Source organism: Bufo gargarizans, chromosome 1 (assembly GCF_014858855.1).
Source record: "Bufo gargarizans isolate SCDJY-AF-19 chromosome 1, ASM1485885v1, whole genome shotgun sequence".
NCBI lineage: Eukaryota > Metazoa > Chordata > Amphibia > Anura > Bufonidae > Bufo > Bufo gargarizans.
Genome location: NC_058080.1, coordinates 364532456 through 364546806, shown reverse-complemented (window position 1 = coordinate 364546806; position 14351 = coordinate 364532456). Strand labels below are relative to the sequence as shown.

Sequence of the window (14351 nt, the reverse complement as noted above, 5' to 3'; positions counted from 1 at the left end):
ATAATAATTATTCTCGCACTCTCATCCCTGATCTTTTTGAGGGCTAGAGGAATAAGCTGTAACGGGGGAAAGGTGTAACATAAGGGGTAGTCCCATTTCTGAAGAAAGGCATCCACCCCATCTTGGAATTCTCTTGGGTTGAGAGAACAAAATCTCTACTTTTCTGTTCTCTCTGGTGGCAAATAGATTGATTGAAAGATTGCCCCAGAGATTGGCTACCTCTATGAAGATTGAAGGGTTCAGGGACCATTCCCCCTGTCTCAACTGGGGATGGCTCAGGAAATCTGCCTGGCAGTGTTCCTGGCCTTTTATGTGGAGGGCAGAGAGATCTTCCCTTCCATATTTTGGAATAACAGGTCTGCTTCCCTCATGAGGGAGACAGATTTTGTACCCCCTTTATGATTTATATAAGCTACCACAGACTGGTTGTCCTACAATTATCCTGACATGTTTCAGCTGAATAAAGAGTAACGCGGTCTTCAGAGCCAATCTTATTGCTATCAGCTCTTTTCTGTTCAAGGAAACTTTTCTGCATCGGGAACCAATGACCCTGAATGATTTGATCAAAGAAGTGGGCTCTCCATCCCCAAGGGCTGGCATCTGTTGTTACCACTACTAGCGCCAAGGAATCCCCTGACTCAGACTTGCACAGCCTTCCCACCAGGACAGATCCTCTAGTGTCTTTCTGGAAATTACTATCTCAGAGAACAAAGATCCCCCCAGTCTTCCTTAGTGACGGGCCCATTCCACCGCCGGCATACATGAAGTTAGTGACCCCTGAACTGACATAGCTGTTCGGACCGTCAATTTTGGGGCAGATCGCACCATTTGTAACTTTGCCCGGATGCATAATATCTTTTCCTCTGTCAGAAAGACTCTGTGCTACTGAGTCTAGGAGCAGACCCAGAAATACCTGACAAGTCTTTGGCACAATTCTGGATTTTTTTAGACTTAGAATCCATCCTAAATACTGTAAGATCTCCATTACCTTCTGTATTGCCATTACACAATTCTGCTGGGAGCTTGCTATGATTAGAAAATCGTCCGGATAGGGCAGGAATAAGATGTCCTCCTTTCTTATAAACTAAGCTATTTCTGCTACTACCGTCGTAAAAATCCTTGGGTCCATGGAAAGGCCAAACGGAAGAGTCTGAAATTGAAGGTGACGAACACTTCCCTCTATGGTCACGGCCACTCTGAGGAACTGTTGATGCACAGGATGAATGGGGATGTGGTAATATGCGTCTTTCAAATCCAGGGCCGCCATAAAACATCTGGGATACAGGAGAACTGCTGATTTTACTGTCTCTATTTTGAATTTCTTGAAGAGAAGGAATTTGTTTAGTTTATAATTGTGCGAAAGGAGTTGTCTGGTTTCTTTACTAGAAAGAGTAGAGTAGAAACCCTTCCCCTGTTCTGCGACTGGGATTAGCACCTGTTTTTTTAAACAATTTGAATACCTCCATTTCCATAATCAGAGAGCCTCGAGCTTTTGTGACTACAAATTTTTGGGGAGGACTTGACCAGAATTCTAACCTTAAACCTTCCCCTATGAGCCTACTTACCCAATCTCCTGCCACTCTTTCCCATGCAGGAAGGAAAAACTTCAGTCTTCCCTCCCACTGAACTTCTGGCATCATTGCTGTGATGGAAGCCCTTTCCCCCAACCCCCCTAGACCTAGGATTTTTATTTTTATCACTAAATAGCCCTTACTCTGAAATCTGGTTGATGAACAAAAGGGACGTCTGGATCTTGCAAAGGGAGCCGAGGAGGGAAAACCCTGGAAACCTCTTTTTCTTATCTGCCGTTTTCTCTAGGAGGGAATCTAGCTCTGGGCCAAACGAAAACTGACCTTGACAAGGAATACTACACAATTTCTGTTTAGAGAATAAATCCCCCACCTCTCCAATTCTTTAACCAAAGAGGTCGGTGGGAAGGAAATTGGACAAGGAGGAAGCCCACCCCACCAGTTTTACCGAATCCACAAAGGAATCTACAATGAAATCACCCACCTTCTGTAGAGTAGGCAGAGGCTAAAATCTGCTCTCTTAGACATTTCTCTCTAATTTGACATACCGCTCCAAATACCCATGGATCTGGCTGTAACTGTGGCAGCAATATTAGGTCTAAATGCGGAGGCTGCAGCCTCTCAGGTGCTCTTTTGACAGGAATCAATTTTATTATCTAATGGGTCCCTCAGGAACCCCATATCCTCAAAGGGTAAAGACGACTTTTTTGAAATTTTGGATATGGCGATATCAATCTTTGGAGCTTTATCCCAAGAAGAAGGCGGCTCTTCAAAAGGGATACTTTCTTTAAACCCTTTGGTAATGAAAGCTTTTTTATCCGGTCTATTCCATTCTGTCAATGAGGACTACCACACTCTTATGCAACGGGAAACATCTATGTATTTTCCCTCGAACGAATAGCTTTTAATCCACTTCTGACCCCCAGTCCTCTACGGACTTCTTTTGGCTCTTACATGACTTTAGGTAGACTTTCACCTCTGACCTGATTAATGATTTGATATTCTTCAAAAAGCCAGGCAATTCTTCCGCCACAGTTTTTTTCTATACACTGCTGGCACAGCTTCTTAGCATATGAAGACGACCGGGAACATATACACAAGGCGCATTCCTTATTTTTTCTCTTAGCCAAAACATTCTTAGGCCTTGTCTAGATAAAGAACAACCATATTTCAGTCTCATATCAAAATGTTGGGCACTTACCTACTCCAAATCAACCAAGTACGGGCGCCAGGATCTCTCCTTCTGCCGGGTCAGGTATCTTTTCCTCCTCCATGTCTCAGAGCTGGGTAGCTTGTCTGGCAAAAGAATGGGGTAGCTCAAATATAGCTCTGATATGGAGGGATAGAACTCCTCACCTAGAGGATTGTAATGTAAGAGGAGGAATAGCGGAGAAGACATCCAGTGTGTGTGTGTGTGTGTGTGTGTGTGTGTGTGTGTGTGTGTCTGTGTGTGTGTGTGTGTGTGTATATATATATATTTTTTTTTCTGTCAATATACATACATGCACAGAAAAGGAAAGCAGGGAGTATCCAGCTGATTGTGAGCAGTCTTACAACCTTGCCGGCATCTCACGGCATTGCGAGTCCTTTTGACTGCTCCTGGCCCTTCCCCGTGCCTGTGGAACGCAAATCCGGCTTCCTTAACCAGAAGTGCGTCACGTGGAACGCACACCTTACCGGAAGGGACGGTGTCTCCTCCTCCTCTGGACCACATGTACAGGAAAATTGGCGCTCAGAAGACCCGATCCACGCTGGGTCCCGGAGGAATACAACACCCCACATGGGACTGTTTCCATTACACTGTGCTCCTGTGTGGCCTCACTCCCAATGAGGAGCGCACACGCACCTGTTTCAAAAGCCATGTGCCAGCCCGGACTACCACCGTCTCCCAGGGTCCTGCCAGCCCAACATATGGGCGATAGCCCTCCCGACCCTCTCTGGGACTTCCATGCCATAGGCAAGAACCTGAAAGAAAACTGCAGATCTCCCACTCCAGGGACAGGAAACCACTGAGGTGGGAGAGAGACTTAACCTTTTTATTCTGCAGGTTTTCTCTCCCTGGAGGCGGATCCTCTCTCTATGGTGCTGTCGTGGGGGAAGGGAAAAAATATTTTTAGATGGGTAACCCTGGTACTGTCTTAGAAATCCGCCACATTCTTATCTTTGTGGCGCGTACAGATGAGAAGTGAAGCTGTGCACTTATAAGGAAGTGGGATAGAAGAGATAGGAGGGTTGATGGGTGGTAATTCCACCCAAATCCGCCTGTTCCTGAAAACCTGATGCGAGCGCCAATACTTGTAAGTGATGAGTATGTATAATAAATATATATTTTGATATATAATAGTTGAAAATACTTTGTACAATAGATGTGGCGTGGGTACGTATCCAGGGGACCGTCGTCCGTCCAATTATGGACAGACCCTAACAGATGCCCAGTGACAGACGGACAGCAACAGACGGACACAGGGTCCCTAATAGACTCCTAATGACGGACACATACTGACAGCCAGTTTATAAATGATTTTTCTTTTTTTTTCACAGTAAATCGCACAGCCAGGACAGAAGTTTGATCTCTCTCTCTCCTCACAGAAGAACTGCACTGAGGGGAGAGAGAAGCACAGTCCATGTCCTGGCTGTGTTTAGTAAATTTAAAGGATGTGATCTCCATGATAGGGTTATCATGGAGACCACATGATCAAGGACCATTACTATTGGTCCCTGATGGTTATTGTGCTGAAGGCAGAGCTTCAGCACAGTAACCACTGCGCATGTCTGCGCCATTTATTTTTTATTTATTTTATTTAATGTGAGGGCATGGGGGCTCCTGCCCTTTAATAAAACATTTGGGGGCCATATTGCCTATGGTAAAGCTGGGGGACCCGATCCTCGCACTGGAGACTTTCTCCCTCCTCTCTTACACGGCATTTTCGGTGGTCAAAGACCGCTTGTCACAATCTCTGATCACCTCCGGTAGCTGCGGGCACGGAGCTCCAGCACTTGATTTAAGCGCTAACTTGGGCCGAAGTGCCGCTCTAGCCCAAGGCCCCTTAGTGACTGCTGTAAAAACACGCATGAGTGGTCACTAAGGGGTTAAATACTCAATATGGTAATTTATCTGGTGTCAGATTTCCTTACAGTTCCTGAAAACTAGACCAGAAGTGAATTAATTATATTCATTTTCAACACAAACACTTAAGATCATAAAATAGGCTAAAAGATTTGCATTGACATTTGAAACTTTTACTGAGCTGCTGAATTCAGCCTTCAGTTACAAATAGAAAAATGTAGGAATTAGTTGAAGGCACATATTCTAAATAAAACTGTATACATATATATATATATTACAGACTTATAAATATGTGTAGAAGACCTGCGTGTGTCAGGACACAGAATCAGTAGCACACACAAGCCATAATAACTTAACTGTAAAACATGATCGATCACAGGCACTGAAGTGATCTCACTGGGTACACATAGAGAGAACGTGACAGAATGGAGGGGACAGCAGCTCCTCTTGGCCCCTTTAACTGCCACAGAGGCATGCATTTAAAATTCCAGAGAAATGTTTTGCAGAACCCCTCCCCCTGACAGGTAAACGGGGGTTAAATACCTGAGATAAAATTCGGCATTTAATAAACACAAAGACACATAAAATAGGAGGTGCAGCAGTCGAGCAGTGGTGCACACCACCTGGTGTACATAGCAAGGCACTGGTTGAGAGACATTGCATATACTTTTTTTGCTATACGGTAATGCTTTCTTGCACAGCTCCAGTTATGGGATAACTCAGGGTGCCTGGAGCAAGAAGTGGGACATGTCTGTTACCAGACGTCCACTGTCAGATGTAAGGCTTACACAATTGTGTCAGGAGCCTAAAATGAACAAGGGAAAAACACTCCAAGATCTTCAGAAAAGGCAGTGAGCCAAAAATGGCAGCAGACACAGCAGCCGCTGATTAACAGCCATAACTCAGGAAAAGCACAGACGTTCAACTTCTTCATTTTGATATAGCAATAGCTTTGTACATACCTAGATGAAAAAATGGTAATACATTAAAGGGCTTTTCCAGGCTCCTGATATGGATGACTTATGCCTCATTCACACGTCAGCGATTGGGAGCCAAAACCAGGTGCGGCTCTATACACAGAACAGGTGCATATCTTTCCCTTATACCTTGTGTCTGTGGAGGATCCAATCCTGGTTTTGGCTCACAATCACTGATGGAAATCACTGACGTGTGAATGAGGCTTTATTCTCAGGAAAAATCATTTATCGGCTAATCCTTTTAGCCTTTGGCGCAAGAACTAGCACTTTGAACGCAACAGGAACCACAGCTCTATTCAAAGTGTAGTGGCCGTGTTGGGTTACTGCAGCTCAGCGTCCATTGAAGAGTATGAGAGTTGGGATGCAGTAATGCCGCACGGCCACTACACTTTGAACAGAGCTGTGCTTCCTGTTCCATTGATGGCGCCGGTTCCAGCACCCAGCTGATCGGTGGGGAGCGGGGTGTTGGATGGTCAACAATCTGTTATTAATGACATATCCTGAGGATAAGTAATGAATATAAGGAGCCTGGACCCTTTAACCATAGCGAAGGCCAATGTGATACAAGGTATGTGTCCCCAGATTCACCTGTTCAACATACTTACCTATACATTCAATAACTTAATGTCCAGTCACAACCCGAAAGAAAGCTAAAAACAGGACTTGCATATTTTTCCCATTTCAACAATACAAGTTGCAAGACTCCCCCAGAAAACAGAAGAGCTCACATCATATGACCAAAACCCAAGGGTGAGGTGCATTTGAATATTTTTTGGGAGCATTAGGAGGTATGTTTGTGTTGAATGCATCGTCTATACGGAGTGCTATTCTGCTAACGACTAGAAGTGCTGCAGCCGTCCCTTTTTATATTTCTGATGGAATAGCCAAAAGAAGTGCTCTGAACAGGGAACTGGGAAAACACTAGAGTTCCAACATGACAAAATTAAATATGTAATAACAAGGAGAAATAAAAGGTCTTTGGCATCAAAACTTAAAACAGTGTCTGCCTCTGTCTGGCAAACAGTACCCAGCCTGAGACATACAGATATGGATATAAATATTTCTATACAAACATACCCTGAGCAGACACCCAGGCCCCTTCTATCCACAGGGAGGTGGTCATGGGGCAGCAAATAGTGCAAAGATTAGCAAGGGTTAAAAGAACAAATAAAAGATCAGTCTTTTCCCACCCCTTCTCTGTATACGGGTATCACATGCTATTGCTCTGCAAAAGGCTTGTTTAGCCAGCAGTGTATAAAGCTCGGCCGAGGAGACAATAAAGTGCTGTGCGCTGCAAGAAGACAGCTCATGAACACAGAAGAACCTATGTACACGGGAACACGGATCTCGAGGCTACCCTAAGCCGATCAAATTAAGGAGCACAGAAACACACAGTGTTGTGCACCCGATGTGAATTCTGCTCAAGTCCCACAAAATAGGGACAGACTGCAGTTTACAGCACCTGATGTGTCAGCCAGTTAGTAAGAATGGGGACTTGTTAGGTATTATGTTGGGAAGTCAAAATAAGCATGACACTTGGTCCTCTGAAAACGATGAATGGTGTACTGCTTGCTTTGGCGCATGAGATTTCCGATCTCTTCTCATATTTCTGTAAAGTACTCAGTTTTGTAATGGAGCTGGTTGGTGAAACCAAAACTCTGCTAAACTGTCTTCCCCAAAAACCGCCTCAGCAGTGCTCAGGAGCAGAGCTGCTGGTCTGATATCACTGGAACACCTTTAGTTGTCAGCCTGTACCCCAGAAGTTTTGTTCCCCTCCATACTGGATGACACTCTGGCGGTCCGAAGCTGATGGCTCTTTAGCTTTTTGAAGCATCTCCTCTATGATCTCTTTGACATTAACAGGCTCGCTGCGGAGAAAGTCATTGGAAAGGATGCTCCCCAAAGCTTCAAAAGGATACCCATGCTGTTCCTGTGTGGGTGGTGGTGGAGGACTGCAAGTCAAGTCCAAAATGTCTGATTCTAAAAAAGGGGCTGACTGAAATAAAGGTAAAGAGAAATCCAAAGGAAGGGATGCAGAGGGTAGAGGGGTCAAACACTGACGCTGGGCATTCTGGCGAGATTCCTCATGTCTGCGTTTCACGCTCATATGCATTTGCCTGAGCTCCTCTTGGACTTTATACACACACACCTCTGGAATTTTTATGCCTAAGTGAAAAAACAAAAAACACCACATTAATACTACCAATTCCTACATTTGTACAGTTAAAGTTGTGTGGTAGGTACCCTGTTGGCTACTTACCCACTTGCTTGTGTTTATCCTTGGTTTTTAAACGTACAATCTGTAGGTAGCTACTGCTTGTAATGTCAGAAATCACAGACGTCATCCGACTCCAGACTCGGAGCAGAGAGCCACACAACATGTAATAATGTCGAAGGCGTAGACCCTGTACACACTCCTTTCCTTGATGCACGGTTTTGCAATTCCCGTTCCTATACAACATTTAATGCATTATAAGTGTGATGCAGGGAAAAGGCCAGGATAGGCTTTACCGTACATGATAAACTGGCAATCCCCTTTAATACCTATGGGTGGGCTAAAAAGTGAGATATGCCTCAGCAATCACACAGGTACAAGACAAATGAAGGGGGAGTCATTTATTAAACAGAAATACACCTATATTAGGCGTATTTCTGGCACAGATTCCGGCGCAAAGATCCTTTGCACAGCAATTTGTGACTTTTCCTCCGCTCACAACAAGTCTAAAAAAAAAAAGCGAGTGTGGCAGGTACCATTTTCTATGCCTGGTTTAGGCACAGAAAATGGTCTAAATGTGAGACACCAAGGAAGCGGTCTTGCAGCGGTGGATCCACCGAAGTTATGTAGAGGCCGGTCTAAAACGCTGATCTTAATAAATGTGCCCCGAAGTGTTTAGGCAAATCACGTGGCCATTAATCAACAACCACATTTTGTGTGGTTACCAAGTATGTTATAGGTGCTATTTACCAAAGTCTGCAGCACATTTTATCCCACTGCAAGGAAACTTAACAGGTCAGACATGTGGCATACTAGAAAATCGGTGACATGCCTTGAGAACGGGTTTATTAACACTCCATTCATTTCTCTGCAATTGTACTTTGTTGGGGAATTTCGGGTCCATAACCTGCAACCAAAACTCTACAACAAAAGCACAATATGTGAACATGCCCTGACTCTGCACGTTAGGAGAACTAGGCTTATCCCATTAGTCCAAAAAGGCAAACAAGGGCTTACCACATGGTATGGGAACAGTTGCTTAGAGAGAATTCATACTGACGCTCCCAGTGCTGCTGAGCCTCCTCTGCAGATACCTGTAAATTATTAACAGTTATATGTAATCATTTATCAGCAGCATTACTGGAGGGAAGCTTCAGATCACATTCATGGCAGACCCTGAAAACACACCGGCTATATGCTCATATCAACTGTTTCATCTGTATCTTCGTTCAGCATACCCTTAGCAATGCTCAGAAGAAAGAAAAAGTCCAGGCAAACGGAGGACGAGATTAGTTTTGTGCCCCGCACTGGGAATACTACTATGGTAATCCTCCTTTAAGGGGGGTTTGTTTGTTTCAATCTGTCAATCTACCTCAACGCCATCCACTTTGTAGTGTCCTCTAGAACATTGCACCTTAGTACTGTTGCTTCCATATGCCCCCATTGGTGCTGCTGGTGAAAGGGCTCTGACCTAGATCGGTTCTCTTCCCTCTCTGGCAACTGAAAATATAGTCCTTTCTCGCTTTCCACTGCAGCAGTCTTCTCAGCAATACTGCCATGCTATCTGCTCTGATAAGCATGGAAGAGAGTTATTTCTATTACCCACTCTATAGTGAGCAGAGGAGTCGGCGTTGGCATGCATGTCCCCATCATTCAGCTCATTAGGTGGACGTGCACATTGGTATGCAGTTAAAACACCAGGTAAGTAGCAAACATTGCTCATATTTCTATGTTCAAACGATGTAAAGTGTATATGCCTTAGAGTGACCTGTGTCAGTTTGTAACCGAAATACTGCCACTATGTGGTTGGATGACTACATGGCACGCTAAGGTATTTACATAAAACACTTTTTAGCAAAGAAGAAGAAAAAAAAAATCCTCCTAAAAAAGCCCACCTCCTATAGTCCGCAGTCATGGTCGTCCAGCAGTGCCAGACCCTCTGACTGCTTTTTTAACGATCCGGCAGAGCACTCCTACAGCGTTCTGCTAGATCAATGAAAGAGTTGTGCACCTGCACACTTCTCTCCCTCCGTGCCCGACACTGATCTGTATAATCAGTGCAGGCAGGAGAGGAGGCTGAACATGCAGCGCAGCAGAGGACTGTCAGAGTTTATGATTCCTAATTCTACTAAGTAACTTTCGTGAGCATGGATATTTCTATGTATAGATTGCAGTTGTTGTTCTGGGACAAGAGCCCTGCCCTGAAAGGGAACCTGTCACCGGGATTTTGTGTATAGAGCTGAGGACATGGGTTGCTAGATGGCCGCTAGCACATCTGCAATACCCAGTCCCCATAGCTCTGTGTGCTTTTATTGTGTATAAAAACCGATTTGATACATATGCAAATTAACCTGAGATGAGTCAGAGCTTGAAAATATGACTCTTCTATGGTCACACAAGTAAGATATGACTCTTATGTTAATTTGCATATGTATCAAATCGTTTTTTTACACACTAAAAGCACAGAGAGCTATGGGGACTGGGTATTGCGGATGTGCTAGCGGCCATCTAGCAACCCATGTCCTCAGCTCTATACCCAAAATCCCGGTGACAGGTTCCCTTTAAGTGGATGCATTTTCTATTACATTTACCCTCCTGGGACAGCTATTTACTAGTATTGCATATTTTACATTCATTGGTAATAGCGAAACACACCTTATAATACTTGCTCAACAAGCTGTCCAGCGTTTCTGATTGGCACTGCTTGCCAATGTTGGGTTTGTACAGGTTAAAATACTTCCCTTGTTTATGCTCAGCCAAGACTGCTGAGTACATGTCGCCTCGTACCTGGAGATGAAAAGGAATCGACAAATCTTTACTTCTACAAGTCACAGGGTGATAAATTCGCCCCAATATGTACACCACAAACCTTATATGACTGGTAGAAGCCTTCATTTGGACCTTGAAGATGTTCAGATTTTTCCACAGCTGTCTCCCAATTCATGCCACGATCCACGCTGATCTGTTAACATAAAAAGGTGAGATAATATGGTTAGTTTGCACTGGTTTCTTGATGCCGTGAAATAAAAGATAAAACGCACAAAAAAGAAACTATTCATAGTGCACATCTCCTCACCTTGTAAAATACAACCTGTCCATCCTGAGGATGTCCTGGAGTCAAGTAAGTTTGCTTGCTTTCCTGATATATCTCATCCACTCCAGGAGCTAGGTCTAGGGGATTGACATGTGAACAATGAGAAATATAGTAAAAACCATCTGCACATACATACAATCACAAACACTGACCAATCAATGGCTTCCGGCACCGACAAATACTAAAGGCTGAATTTAATATAAAGTCGTTCAACTCACCTAGAATGCCCATATCATATTTCCCATCCTTCTTATCTTTCTCAATAAGAAATTCAAATGTATCGGTGAAAAACTGAAATAGGCTGTTCTGCTTGTGGACTTCTAGACCCAGCATCCGATTCAGAAACTTTGTCACAGAACACTCTAGCAGATAGTAAAAAAAAAAAAGTCAAAGCTTGCTGCATGAAACTGATGGAACTGACAGATTGCTGTATTAACCCCTTAATGCCCAGCCCCGTACATGTACGGCGCGCTGATCGGGCGGGTGCAGAAGCTAATAGCCACTAATAGCCGGACCCCTGATGTATGCACCGGCATCAGTGAAAACACAGATGCCGGTGCATTAACCCTTGATGTGCCGCTGTCAGCGCTGATCGCGGCATGTGCGATGTCCGTGCAGGGAGGGAGAAGCCATCGGGTCCCCGTGCTGCTGTGATGGGGAAATGCCTTCCGTGACAGCCTGTGAGATCCAGCCCCCTGAAGTGTATTACATTCAGTAATACACTTACAGCCAATGCATCACAATACAGAAGTATTGTAAAGGCCCGTAAGTTGAAGTCCAAGAGTGGGACAAAAAATAAAGTGAAAAAAATCGGGACAAAAAAAAAAAAAACACAACCATGGCTCTCAGAATATGGAGACACTAAAACATGTTTAAAAAATGCTGTTATTGTGCAAAAAGTATACATATTAGGTATCGCAAATAGAAATTACATTTTTTTACCACTTTCCTGAAGTACAATATGTGACGAGAAAACAATCTCAGAATGGCCTGGATAAGTAAAAGCGTTTTGAAGTTGTCACCACATAAAGTGACATGTCAGATTTGCTTAAAAAAAAAAAAAAAAAAAAAGGCCTTGGCAGAAAGGTGAGAAATGGCTTGGTCCTGAAAGGGTTCCAAATACCTTTGTCAACGACAACATTGTACTTTGTCTCTCTGCAGCAAATCCCCACTGACAGCAAACCTTGCTTTATATCTGTGGAAAAACTAAATCTGGTCAGACACATGAAAGAAATAACAGAGAGAGAGAAAGACAAAGACAGAGACAGAGAGAGAGAGAGAGAGACTGTGTGGGTGTGTCTGTGTGTGTCTCGAAAAATGTGAATATTGTGCAAAGTTCATTTATTTCAGTAAATGCAACTTAAAAGGTGAAACTAAGGCTCCATTCACACGTCCGTGATGTGTTGCGGGTCCGCAACACACCAGCCCGTCACCCCCATAGAAATGCCTATTCTTGTCCGCAAGCTGCGGACAAGAATAGGACATGTTCTATCTTTTGCGGAGCTGCGGACCCGAAGATCAGGGCCGCGCTCCGCAATTGCGGATGCAGACAGCACACTGTGTGCTGTCCGCATCCATTCCGTCAAAATTGCGGAACGGATGCAGACACATTCTGCGGACGTGTGAATGGAGCCTTACATATATGAGAGAGACTCATTACGTGCAAAGATACTTCAAGCCTTTATTTGTTATAATTTGGATGATTGGGGTTTCATAAGCTGTAAGCCTTAAAGTCACAAATCTCAGGTCCCCTTTGCTCAGGGGGTATGGATTAATTAGCTGACTACAGTGTGACACTTTGAGCCTAGAATATTGAACATTATTTTTTTTTATATACACGCACACAGTGCTGCCCATAATTATTCATACCCCTGGCAAATTTTGACTTAAAGTTACTTTTATTCAACCAGCAAAAAAAAAAATTGGACGGGAAATGACATAGTCTTATTATCTTTTGGGAGACGCCTATGTACAAGAGGCATTATTGTGGGGGAAGGGGGGGGGGAATAAATTCTCAGCTTTTATTTACATTTGAGCAAAAAGTGTCCAGTCCAAAATTATTCATACCCTTCTTAATAATCAATAGAAAAGCCTTTATTGGCTATTACAGCAATCAAACGCTTCCTATAATTGCAGACCAGCTTTTTGCATGTCTCCACAGGTATTTTTGCCCATTCATCTTTAGCAATGAGCTCCAAATCTTTCAGGTTGGAGGGTCTTCTTGCCATCACCCTGATCTTTAGCTCCCTCCACAGATTCTCAATTGGATTCAAGTCTGGACTCTGGCTGGGCCACTCCAAAACGTTAATGTTGTTGTCTGCTAACCATTTCTTCACCACTTTTGCTGTGTGTTTTGGGTCATTGTCACGCTGAAATGTTCACTGGTGCCCAAGGCCAAGTTTCTCTGCAGACTGCCTGATGTTGTCGTTGAGAATCCTCATGTATTGCTCTTTTTTCATGGTGCCGTTTACTGTGATTAGGTTCCCTGGTCCATTGGCTGAAAAACACCCCCAAAGAATTAGGCTCCCACCACCATGTTTGACAGTGGGGATGGTGTTCTTTGGATTGAAGGCTTCTCCTTTTTTACGCCAAATGAAGGAAACATCATTGTGACCAAACAATAAAATTTTTGTTTCATCTGACCATAACACAGAAGACCAGAAGTCTTCTTCTTTGTCCAGATGAGCTTTTGTGTGCCTTAGCTGGGGAAGTGGCGTCCTCCTTGGTCTGCATTGTGCAGTGTCCGTTGGATTGTCTGCCTTGAGACATTGCCACCAGCAGAGCCCAGATTCACCAGGATGGCCTTGGTGGTGATCCTTGGATTCTTTTTCACCTCTCTAACTATCCTCCTGGCCAGCACAGGTGTCACTTTTGGCTTCCGACCACGTCCTCTGAGATTTTCCCACAGTGCGGGAACGTCTTGAATTTTTTTCTCAAATGTAAATAAAAGCTGAGAAATGTTTTTTCCCCCACAATAATGCCTCTTGTACATCATCTTATTATCTTTTGGGAGACACCCATGTAATTTCCTGTCAAAAAATTACTTGCTGGTTGACTAAAAGTAACTAAGTGAAAATTTGCCAGGGGCATGAATAAGTTATGGGCAGCACTGTACATATACATACACTATATATATACACATACATACACACACACACACACACACACACATTATATATATATATATATATATACACACAAACATACACACATATATACACATGAATTACATGTAGACAAGGTAGTAAACATATCACATAGAGCAATAATATTTCAGCCTAGATTTATGTTTTATGTATTTAGTTAACATGTTTATTAGAACACAACCAAATTCCCATTTTTATGTATGTACAGCTAATAGGCTAGGGTAAGACCGACAAATTACAGTAAAAGAAAAAAAAAAAGAAAAAAAAAAATATATATATATATATATATATATATATATATATATATATATATATATATATAT

General features: G+C 43.3%; 1 protein-coding gene across 1 annotated transcript in view; it reads right to left on the bottom strand.

Annotated features, from left to right (window-relative positions):
- Positions 1-4747: 4747 nt before the first annotated feature.
- Positions 4748-14351, bottom strand: part of SBNO2 (strawberry notch homolog 2) — an 84037-nt gene continuing 74433 nt past the window's right edge. The window contains 8 exon segments of the mRNA XM_044269392.1: positions 4748-7739; positions 7834-8024; positions 8806-8882; positions 10444-10575; positions 10658-10750; positions 10865-10959; positions 11101-11244; positions 12006-12077. Of these exon segments, the coding sequence (XP_044125327.1) occupies positions 7318-7739; positions 7834-8024; positions 8806-8882; positions 10444-10575; positions 10658-10750; positions 10865-10959; positions 11101-11244; positions 12006-12077 (1226 nt within the window). The 3' untranslated portion in view covers positions 4748-7317.